This window comes from Asterias amurensis, chromosome 18, assembly GCF_032118995.1.
Source record: "Asterias amurensis chromosome 18, ASM3211899v1".
NCBI lineage: Eukaryota > Metazoa > Echinodermata > Asteroidea > Forcipulatida > Asteriidae > Asterias > Asterias amurensis.
The window spans coordinates 7,455,656-7,467,511 of record NC_092665.1 but is presented as its reverse complement, the minus strand read 5'-3'; the positions used below and the strand labels follow the sequence as shown (position 1 = coordinate 7,467,511).

General features: G+C 37.5%; 2 protein-coding genes across 4 annotated transcripts in view; one reads left to right on the top strand and one right to left on the bottom strand.

Moving 5' to 3' along the window:
• LOC139950452 (nuclear receptor subfamily 0 group B member 2-like) overlaps positions 1–11,856 on the top strand; it is a 110,464-nt gene that overhangs the window by 79,861 nt on the left and 18,747 nt on the right. The window lies entirely within an intron of this gene.
• The window catches only part of LOC139950451 (exocyst complex component 3-like), a 33,911-nt gene continuing 22,989 nt past the window's right edge, over positions 935–11,856 (bottom strand). For 2 of the 3 annotated variants that reach the window (XM_071949131.1, XM_071949132.1), the window contains exons 13-22: positions 11,702–11,795; positions 10,778–10,914; positions 9,797–9,850; positions 9,579–9,709; positions 8,674–8,745; positions 7,875–8,024; positions 6,740–6,854; positions 6,072–6,155; positions 5,426–5,518; positions 935–4,413 (exon numbers count right to left, since the gene is read on the bottom strand). In XM_071949131.1, coding sequence (XP_071805232.1) covers positions 4,324–4,413; positions 5,426–5,518; positions 6,072–6,155; positions 6,740–6,854; positions 7,875–8,024; positions 8,674–8,745; positions 9,579–9,709; positions 9,797–9,850; positions 10,778–10,914; positions 11,702–11,795 — 1,020 coding nt within the window. In that variant the 3' untranslated portion in view covers positions 935–4,323. The remainder of the gene's footprint in view (positions 4,414–5,425; positions 5,519–6,071; positions 6,156–6,739; positions 6,855–7,874; positions 8,025–8,673; positions 8,746–9,578; positions 9,710–9,796; positions 9,851–10,777; positions 10,915–11,701; positions 11,796–11,856) is intronic. The other variant, XR_011787655.1, reaches the window with a different exon arrangement.

Sequence of the window (11,856 nt, the reverse complement as noted above, 5' to 3'; positions counted from 1 at the left end):
GAAAATATAGGATGAGAGATCGGGGCGGGGTGGAGGGGGGGGGGCTTAAAGAAATGGTCTGGTCATGATAGACACAGGGTGCATTTTGGATAATATGTAGTTATGGATAAATTAAAGAAAATAGTGAATACGTGAACAATGGAACTGTGTTGAAATAAAGGATACATAAGCATTAATTGAGGGGTACTGGGCAATGTGACTGGTAACATGTATAAACCAATTGCTCCAAGCATGTCTGAAAACTCAAATCATTTTGTGTCCACGATTTTATTTTTTAAATGTGTCACACTGATATGCAATCAATCGCATGATTAATTAATTCATGCAATTTTGATCAACTAAAAAGTAAAACGTTAAAGACAGTGGACACTATTGGTAGTTGTCAAAGACTAGTCTTCACAGTTGGTGTATCTCAACATATGCATAAAATAACAAACCTATGAAAATTTGAGCTCAAACGGTCGTCGAAGTTGCGAGATAATAATGAAAGAAAAAACACCCATGTCACACGAAGTTGTGTGCTTTTTGATGCTTGATTTCGAGACCTCAAATTCTAAACTTGAGGTCTCGAAATCAAATTTGTGGAAAATTACTTCTTTCTCGAAAACTACTTCACTTCAGAGGGAGCTGTTTCTCACAATGTTTTATACAATCAACCTCTCCCCATTACTCTTAATCAAGAATGGTTTTATGATGATAATTATTTTGAGTATTACCAATAGTGTCCACTGCCTTTACGTCTCTGACAGTAGTGTCTGTGCTTGAGAGTGTTGGGTGTGTCTCTTTTAGTTTAGGCCCTTGGTTGCGTCTCTTATGGCACTTCAGAGTGTCTCTGTTATACTTGGATGCGTCTCTGACACCCAGGAATAAGGGATGGAGGTTTATCAGTCGGTTGGAGAACTTAGAGATAAATACCAAACTAAAACTCAGAGTATATATATATTGTTTTTATTTTACTTTCAAATTAAAGCTTATTCCATTGCGAGAAAACAAGTGAATTATAGGTTATCCCGGCCAATTTCAGCAGGAAAAAAAAAGTTCATGCAACTTTATTAACACTCATTCAAATTCACACACTTGCCTATACAATCCCATCAAATTGAAGTTCGTTTTAGTTTTTGAGCACACGTGAAATAGTTCCTCTCATTACTAGGTTTGTTTAGTCACTATTTCATGATTGGCATTCAATACTATTTTGTTTTCTATTCTTCAATTGCATTTCTACTACCTTGTTAATTGAATGATTAATTGAACGGTTGACACAGCTTCTCGCGGTTTGCTTTTACGAAATTGAATGATCCGTGCGACCTAATGAATTTGAATAAGGAAATCAATGTGTGTCGTTATACCTCGGTAACAAACTGTGAAGTTTGATTGGTCGAGAACCAATCATGTGACGCGCAACAAAAATGCATGTTACATGGCTCGACTGGCCGGGTAACATGAAAAGTGATGTACACCGGTGTACATCACCTTGATCGTTCCCAGTGTTGGTACATTTCCAGCGCTGTGTACGAAACACCCGCGGGTTCGAGGGAATTGTTTCTCGTTCGTCTGCTTATTAAACAATGAATAGTCCGTCGTAATAATGTTTGAAGATGACAACAGAACTTCGAGAAGAGGAATAACAATTATACAAAGGTATAACAAAACAATTGTTGCACGCTGTGACTGGGGTCCATGGGTTTTGTACACCCTCGAGGGGAAATGGCACCCTCGGCTTCGCCTCGGGTGCCATTTCCCCCCTCGAGTGTACAGAACGCCATGGACCCCGCCACAGCATGAAACAATTGTATAGCGAAGAGGTTTTCAACTAATGGTTTAATACCAACGAGGCCTGGTTCTTGATAATTTTACCGAGACGAAGTCGAGGTAAATTATCAAGAACGCAGGCCTCGGCGGGTTTAAACCACTAGTTGAAAACGGATTCAACACACTTTGATTCCCATTCATAAATACCTATTGATTAAAATGCATAATAAAGTAAGAAACTCTGTAAAACTTATCCGTTTCCGAGTGCTTGAGCTCTGTCTGTTTCCACCTCCATGGTATGCTCAGTATACATGTACATGTACGATGTCCGTACGCGTGTGGTTTCCGGTTCCTTCCTGCGCATGCGCGTATAGTCTTGGTGCATATTCGCTGGTTTTCCTTTCACACAAAGCGCGGCCAACTCACCGACAGCGCCTGCATTCGCCCGTAAACAAGAAACGTCTTGCATCAAGACTAGCGCGTAGTCTCCGCTCACAACCGGTTATAAACGAAGGTTTAAACACCCTCACGTGACGCGCTCTCCACCAATAGGAATAGCGAAACTGTCTAAGGTATTTATGAATGATCTTCTTTGACCAGTGATTGTTAAAATATTGAACTTGAATAACTCCTTTTGACTGTGCTATGGAGCAGTCATTTTCAAACGAAATCAAAATGTGATCGGGGTGTTAAATTGAATGAGGTTTTATTGAAATTGGCCGGGAAAACATATTCTTCACTACAATGATTACGTATTCATCAACATGATAGACATATACATGATAATAACATTAATAACCAATTACTATTATTTTACCCGCACCTGTTCGAACAGACCTGTGGCCAATTTCATAGAGCTGCTAAGCACACATGATAATAACAATAATACCTAATTACTATTATTTTACCCGCACCTGTTCGAACAGACCTGTGCCCAATTTCATAGAGCTGCTAAGCACACAAATGTTGCTAAGCATGAAATGTTTGCCTTGATAAAAACAGGATTACCAACCAAATTTCCAGGATAACCAAACAGCTGAATACAAGTAACATGCAACAAATGGAACTTCGGTGGGTAATCCTGTCGTTATATAGGAAGAAATTTCATGCTAAGAAACTGCTTAGCACACTGTACATTGGTCAGCCAATGTAATTGATTACTGTACGTTGGTCATCCGCTCTTAAATGCAGCGTCCACATCACATGAAAACACATTAAGCATACACTTATGCTTAGCACACATCGGTAAGTGTATATAAAAAGCTAATTCTCATTACACAAAGGGTGCATGTAAAGCCTCGATTTGGATTTCACCAATCAGAATGGAGGAGAAACAATGGTTTCACAATAAACGTTTCTCCACAATGCATAGGTACTGAAGATAATAGCAAACTTAAAGTGAAGGTACACTATTGGTAATTGTCAAAGATCAGTGTTCTCACTTGGTGTATCTCAACATATGCATAAAAAAACAAACCTGTGAAAATTTGAGCTCAATTAGTCATCGGAGTTGGGAGAAAATGATGTATGTAAAAACACCCTTGTTGGACGAATTTATGTGCTTTCAGATAGGAATAAAAGACTTCTAGCTAGAAGTCTTTTATTATTTTAGTGACAAATTACCTCTATTTCAAAATCTATGCTACTGAGAGGGAGCCGTTTCTCACAGTTTGTTTTATTTGATGCATATGTTGAGATAAATCAAGTGAGAAGACTTGTCTTTGACAATTACCAAAGGTGTCTAGTGTCTTCAAGCAGTACAATAATTCATCGCTCATACTTCTAAAAGCTACTAACTTTATGCCTAATACAAAACTATAATAATATGTACATATAATTGTACATACCTTGAACCATGGAAACACATTTTGTGTTGGGTGTTGTTAAACTAACAACAGACTAATTCCGTCTCAGCAAATAGTAAACCCTGCCTACTTCAAGTTTGTTCACCACATTTTTCTTATTTTTATTAAAAGGTGTAACCATGGTAGCCATTATATAACTCTTAAAGCTTTATAACTTAAAAATTAAAGCACTATTTACAAACTTTATTTACGTTTCTTATTAATAAAAAACACTCGAATATAAAAAAAATAGACAGTGGCATATTGGTTATTCTTAAACGTTGGTTTTACAACCGTTGTCGTGCAGTTAAGTGAGAGAAATAAATATTTGAAATACAGCAGTCAAAACTATCTGAAACACATCAGTCGTTTCAAAGAGGCGTGACTGTTTCTAAGATTCACAAACATCGGTCACTGAATACAGCCCTGTCTTTACTTACTAATATTACCCAACAATAATAGGCAAGTCATCTTAGTCACAATAAAACAGGCATTTTTACTTGACACTTCCCTGTCGCTCTCAGGTGACGCAGCAAAATTAATATGAAGTTAGTTCAGTTAAATATCACTAAAAAATTGCATAATATAAACACTAACAAAATTGCATAATAACGACTAAAAGTGTCTTATTTAATAAGTATACCGGCATGTATCACTTAAAATAACTTGTCACCCTTTGTTGCTTTACAACAAACTGTTCTGCTACTGTCATGTTGTCACATTCATCTTATTTCGTAGGCAGTTTAGAGAATATCGTCTTTTCTCCTAACCCATCTGTGGAAGTCTTTCGTTTCCTTTCAAGTGACGAAGATAATATCTGTGAATATCAATTTGATATTAGAAATCAATTAATCCCTTTAGCCAAAACTCATGAATTGGTTTTTCAAAACCGATTAGTAACATTTTCGAGATAGGAACGAAACACATGTAGGCCTACAACGCTAATTTGTCACCCAACACGGCAGTAACCTGGTGAGTTTTGGCGGTCGTAACCAAAAACTGTTTTGGTTGAGTTGCCCGTTGGTTAAGCACTGGCCATTGGCCGAAACAGTTATTGGTTACGACCGCCAAAGCCCACCCCAGGTAGGTAAGCTTCATCATTCTTGAGATGGACCCTATACCTCTCACCTTCTCTGGATGCATTCAAGAATGCAATGGATGCGTTCGATTAGCTTCCCCGGGTCGACCCCCATCTGCCCCCGGTATGTTCGAATAGCTTTTACGTCATTCCAGGGGCTCATCCGGGTCAGCCCCAAGTGCCCTGCTTGTGGAGTGGGTCATTTAGGGCTGGCTCCAGGTGCGAGACATCACCAAGTAAGGGTGAGTGATCGTTCGTTCAGCTCTTGTAAGGGGCTAACCCGAATGAGCACCGCAGGGTCGACACAGGGATACTAATCGAACGCACACAATGAGGTGTTCATTAGTTAGTAATCTTGCTGGCCAGTTTTTACTTGCATCATGTATTATATTGCGCTTGATCGAGGTTGCGGATCATGGTTTCACGCGTGCGCTGAGCCGCAGTGCAATAATCTTAACTTGTAAGGTAAGGTGAGGTAAGGATCATTTATTTGCAACCATAATTGGATTGGATTCGATATAAAAATACCTTAAAAGATACAAAATACATCACAAAAAACTTTAAACTAACTTTGAAGCAGCATTAGTAAGGAAGAGGAAGAAGACGAAGTTATGCACCCATGGCTCTCTTTACAGCTAAAATGTGCGCCAGGTAACAAACACAAAACAGTAAACTAAGAGTATATCAAAACTGACGGAAAATTATCACTTCTTTATTCTTTTTTTTTTAAATGAAATGTTGATACACTTACCGAACTTATCTGGGTTTTTGTCAATCCACCCCGGACTTTCAGAAGCCGTTTGGCATGTGATTGCTTGATGTCTGGATATTTACTGGAAATAACCTATACCACATGAAACAGACATGGTATAAACTTTATGCATTAGGTATAATGTTATAGGCTTGTATACAGTGGTAGACAGAAAAGGAAGCACAAACCATATTATACGAAGCAACCAGCCAAAATGATAGTGAAAACAGTTTCGTCGAGTTACTATAATAGCAATATAAAATAAATATGTGGTATAAGAAACTGTCAAAAAAAAATGTGTATAATTTAAATAATTATCTTTAGTTTGGCTAACAATGAGCAAGGCTACGGGTTCACCGTTTTAAACGTCAACTTGTTGTCAATATTTCAAAGATTGGTTTAAATGTGTATAGCTTTGCGGTCAGTGAGGCAGAAACCACTGTTGGCTGTCTCTATTTATGGCGCATTTCGTATTTTTCAGGATTAAAATGGTTTCAAATCATCGTGTTCCTTCGGTGCTCTATTAGTCTTAGAAAGGGAAACGAGAAACGTCTTGCACCAAGACTAGTACTCTATACACACGTTTGCTTAGACTTCATGATAGTTTTTAACATTCACACAGTCAAGTTTGATTAATACTACTTACAACCATGTTTGTGATAATCGTCTCCTCTTCGGTAGCTTGTATCACGTCCGCCATCTTCCTAACAACATCGAACCGTGTGCTGACCTGTGTTACATAAAATCAAACCAAAATAACATCAACGCTAATCATCACAATAACAAACATCTCGTTTGCTCAATTTGACCTTTGAAGAAACAAAAACATTTACTCTGAAGACGAGCACAAAAGAGATTTATAAGTTGTGCCCGCAAGTTTACTACAAATTTAAAGTTTCTTCCTATTTCTCCACACCATGCAAAGCTTCAAACATTATACTTAAACAAATTAACGATTAATTTGATAATATTGAGGTTGCCGCATTAATGAATGAACACCCCTGTAATTATTTCAATTTGAGTTATAGGCCTACCCTTAAGTTGTTATACCTCTTGTTCCTTTGTAACAAACTCTTGAAGAAACTCCAGTGCCAGTTGGTCACATTCCCTGTGCAACTTATCAAATCCTGGATATTATTTCAATTTGAGCTATAGTCTATACCCTAAAGCTGTTAATTGTATAACAATTGTTCCTTTGTAATAAACTCTTGAGGAAACTCTGCCAGTTGGTCACATTCCCTGTGCAACTTATCAAATCCTGGATATTATTTCAATTTGAGCTAAAGTTCTATCCTAAAGTCGTTAATTGTATACCTCGTGTTCCTTTGTAACAAACTCTTGAAGAAACTCTGCCAGTTGGTCACATTCCCTGTGCAACTTATCACACACTGCCAGGCGATCCGACTCCTTACCGTCACATTTGAGTCGTCTAGTTCATGGAAAAGAAATTGAAAGAAAGTGTTTACTGGTAGTAACAAGACAAAGGTAAACGGCACCTATTCATCAGAATGCCACCTAACCAATAATGTCGACAAAATACTTGGCTGCCGAATAAAAAATACATGATTCTGGGGGACAAGGTTTATATGTACATTTGTATGAATAGCTCATGGACCCAACTTTCATATGACACAAAAAGTCTGTAAATAATTCATGATTGGGTGAGCACTTGTAAATGGTATGAAAAAAAGGTTGCGCAGTAATAAGCCTTCCAATTTGTGAGAGGTAAGTCCTTTGGAGCCTACAAAATTCGCTCCAAGATGTAGGCTACTTATTCTTCAGTGAGCAGTGCTCACCCAAGCATGTTTTTTTTTTGTGTCATATGAAAGTTGAATCCATAAGCTATCCATACATGTAAACCTTTTCCCCAAGAATACAGAGTTCTCTTAAAAATATATGTTTTATAATTAATTATGTACAACGAATTAATCTTTCCATCCGTGCCATGCCGAAAGTACAATAAAAAACATTGATTATTAAATTGAAAAGTACAGTATTGGTAAGATCGAAAAACACAAGTGTTTAAAGATTCACATCTTGCATGATTTAGAGTAAGTAATGTTAGAAAGGTTTCCTTCAAATATTTCTGCCTAAAATGCTATCGTTTCTGAGACACGAGTAAAACAATAGTTTTTACCACGCGTGCTAATAAACTCGATGTTTGAAAAACAGAACACACGGTCTCTTTTAAATTTTCTCGTTACCTCGATGACCAAATGAGCACAAACTTCGACAGGTTAGTTTTTTCATGCATTTATGGTTGATGACACAAAACATGGATACTGTTTGGGATTATTTAACCAGCTCTACAAATCCTGTATAAAAATACATATAAGTTATAACATTTTCAAAAGAACATGGATTTTGAGCAGTTTGCAATTGTTTATTCAACTCCCTCCATCTTTACTGATGATTTGGTCGAAAGTTATAAATGGAAACTTCACAATACCTCTCCAGTAATCCACGCATGTATCCAAAGACTACGTCATCGCCTATGGCTGGCACCAATACGGAACAAAATGGTTCTCGAAGATGACTCAAGTATGACCGAATCACATCACATATTGTGTCCACAGATTCCTTTTCGTTTCCCTCTAACCTGTTGACAATCAATACAATACATTCTCATTTAAAGGCATGGAAACCTTTGGTATTGTCAAAGGATACAAACAACTCGTCCTAAAAGGCACTTGACAGTAGACACCTTTGGTAATTTTCAAAGACTAGTATTCTACAATAACAAACCTGTGAAAATTTGAGCTCAATTGGTCAGCGAATTTGCAAGAGAAGAAAAAACATCCTTGTCGCACAAGTTGTGTGCTTTCAGTTCCCTTGAATTCGAGACCTCAGCTGAGGTCTCGAATTCAATTGTATTTTCTTAGTGAGAAATTACCTCCTTCTCAAAAACTACGTTACTTCAGAGGGAGCCGTTTCTCACAATAGTTTATACTATCAACAGCACTCCATTGCTCGTAGCCATTTAAGTTTTTATGCTAACAATTATTTTGAGTATTTACCAATAGTGTCCAGTGCCTTTGAACAAACTGAATCAACGAACTGTACAACAATTTGTTACTCACCGTCTGTCAATGATTTTACTCGTTTGATATTATCTTTTAAGCATTTTTCCGAAAGATTCATTTCACACAATGCTTTTTCATATCAAAATGACAGTTTTATTGGTAAGAAAACTTGTTTAAAGATGAGAAAATGTGTATTCAGGGGCCTACAACTTGTTTCAAACTCACCAATTTCTCGTCAGTACTGTAGACTGATCGACACTCATGTCGGCACAAATCCTCGGTATCAGTAACAGTGTGCTGTATTTACAAATTAGACAAAAACACTACATTCATTCACAATTTGGATAAAGAAAGGACAAGAAATAATATAATTGTGGCTTCTTATCAATAGCGCACATGTCCGTCACCCAGTGACGCCCCTGGCGTTGTAACATACAGTATTTCCTGCAAAATGTGGGACTACGTTTGAATTATGAGACCTAATTCTGATAGCACCATGTGATGTTTTACAAGGTGCTGTGGTGCAATTTGCTGCCGATCGGACCAGGAACACCGGGGCGAACCCCTTCTCTTTTCGATAAGTGCACTTGGTTCTTTTACATGCGTTACATAACACATGGGACCAACGGCTTAAAGACACGTTAGACACTATTGGTAATTGTCAAAGACTAGCCTTCACAGTTGGTGTATCTCAACATATGCATTAAATAACAAACCTGTGAAAATTTATTATGAATCGGTCGTCGAAGTTGTGAGATAATATTGAAAGAAAAAACACCCTTGTCACACGAAGTTGTGTGCTTTCAGATGCTTGATTTCGAGTCCTAAAATTCTAAATCTGAGGTCTCGAAATTAAATTCGTGGAAAATGACTTCTTTCTCGAAAACTACGTCACTTCAGAGGGAGCCGTTTCTCACAATGTTTTATACTATCAACCTCTCCCCATTACTTGTTACCAAGTAAGGTTTTATGCTAATAATTATTTTGAGTAATTACCAATAGTGTCCACTGCCTTTAAAAGTTATAACCAAATAATGACATTGTGATTACTGCAGTGTTGTTTTACCCGAGCACAATATCATAGTGAAATTTCTCTTTCTATGCAATAAAAAGCACAAAAGTTTATTTACCAATCGCGGGTTTGTTCTTTTATCTTTTGGAGCAGTTTCTCGATGGAGTCGTCTCTCCACCCACTGTTATTATTATTCCCACTGTCATCTGCTTGGTCCATGCTCGACTGGCACAATCCTTCACTATCCGTCTGAAATGAAAACAACTCAACGTTTTTCATTCTTTTTAAAGTCAGTTTCGGACTAATTGTCAGCTAAAATATTGATATTGTAGTTACCTTCATTTGTTGGAGACATCTTGATATTTTGTCAAAGTTGTTCAGCAGAGCAGTCTGGAATAAAAGCAACAAAACAGTCAACTGAATTGCTAAGAGGAGCAATGTGAACTTGATATTTCTCATTACAATACTTTTGAGGGAAGTCGATTCCCCACTGGGGCAACAGAAAACCCTCAACCTAACTCATATTAATTTAAAGGCAGTGGACACTATTGGTAATTACTCAAATTAATTATTAGCATAAAACCTTACTTGGTGACAAGTAATGGGGAGAGGTTGATAGTATAAAACATTGTGAGAAACGACTCCCTCTGAAGTGACATAGTTTTCGAGAAAGAAGTAATTTTTCACGAATTTGATTTCGATACCTCAGATTTAGAATTTGAAGTCTCGAATAAAAGCACACAACTTCGTGTGACAAGGGTGTTGTTTCTATCATTATTATCTCGCAACTTCGACGACCATTTGAGCTTAAAATTTTATCAGGTTTGTTATTTTATGTATATGTTGAGATACATGCACCAAGTGAGAAGGCTGGTCTTTGACAATTACACAAAGTGTCCAGTGTCTTTTACAAGTAAACACATTTGAAGTTGGCAAACCCTGGATCATTGGAGGGTTGTAGACTGAATGAATCGGATGTTCGTGCTTTAATTACCAACTAAAGCCCCTTTCACACGAGAGCAACTTAGCAAGGGTCCCTTGCTAAATTGAAGCATGGTTGTACCATAGAGTAAGGATGGTTGTACATCTGTGACGAAATGTACCTCGTGTGAAATGACAACCTATTCTACTGCCAAAGTGCTTCAGCAAAATCTTGTCAAACATTGCTACATTGTTCAGTCATGCTCAAATTAAGCAAGGGACCCCAGTTTTTGCTGTCGTGTGAATAGTGCTTAAGGCTTAAAATACGGACCAGTGATGGCAATGATGCTGTTTTTTAACTAGCAATGTATACAGATAAATGTTTATCTAATATACCGAGTATTGCACGAAGAAAGCTGGTCTGGGCTCCTTAAGTGTTTTCCTTGTTCTTTCCTTGTTCCTTCCTCTTATAGAAAAGTTCATCCAATTTCCAGCGATAGGCGTTTCTCCACTGATGTATATCTTGACATAGTCTGATAAGCAAGAGAAAAAACTCCAGGAATCATTGTTTGATTAAAGGCAGTGGACACTATTGGTAATTACTCAAAATAATTGTTAGCATAAAAACTTACTTGGTAACAAGCAATGGAGAGCTGTTGATAGTATAAAACATTGTGAGAAACGGCTCCCTCTGAAGTAATGTAGTTTTTGAGAAAGAAGTAATTTCTCACTAAATTATTTGAATTGATTTCGAGACCTCACGCGTGAAGTCTCGAAATCAAGCATGAAAGCACACAAATTCGTGTGACAAGGGTGTTTTTTCTTCCATTATTATCTCGCAACTTCGACGACCGATTAGGCTCAATTTTTCACAGATTTTTGTATGTTATGTGTAATATGTTGAGATACACCACATGAGAAGACCGGTCTTTGACAATTACCACAGGTGTCCGGTGCCTTTATGGTTCACGTTTGCCCTGTAATCGTGTTCTTTTGTATTTTCTATAGACACACTCAGTGTCAGGAAATCGTCCACATTCACACCATGGTGGAAACATCGAATTGACATATCCAATTTCAAAGAGTCTGTTTACTGCACCGATTAATTGTCATTGTTCATAAATGACTGTGGAACGGCGATCAAAGATGTTGACAAACTAAGGAAATCTCAAACAATAGGGATGGATGCATGACTCTCGTAGGGCACCGACACGTCAATTTGGAGGCCGCGGGTTCAAATTCCCCTCCTAAAAATTTCTTTATTTGCCCCAAACTAATTAAAATCTACCCAGTCGGTGGTTTGTTACATATTGTACTTACAGGCGTATGATTCCATGGTCTTGTCCAATTCTTGGAAGCATAAAGACAATAAATTCTTGTGCAACTCTGGGCTTATATCTTTAGCTTGATTCACCTGGAATTGTGGTATGGTAAAATAAAAAGTGTCACTGTCACTGCACTCATAAACATTCATT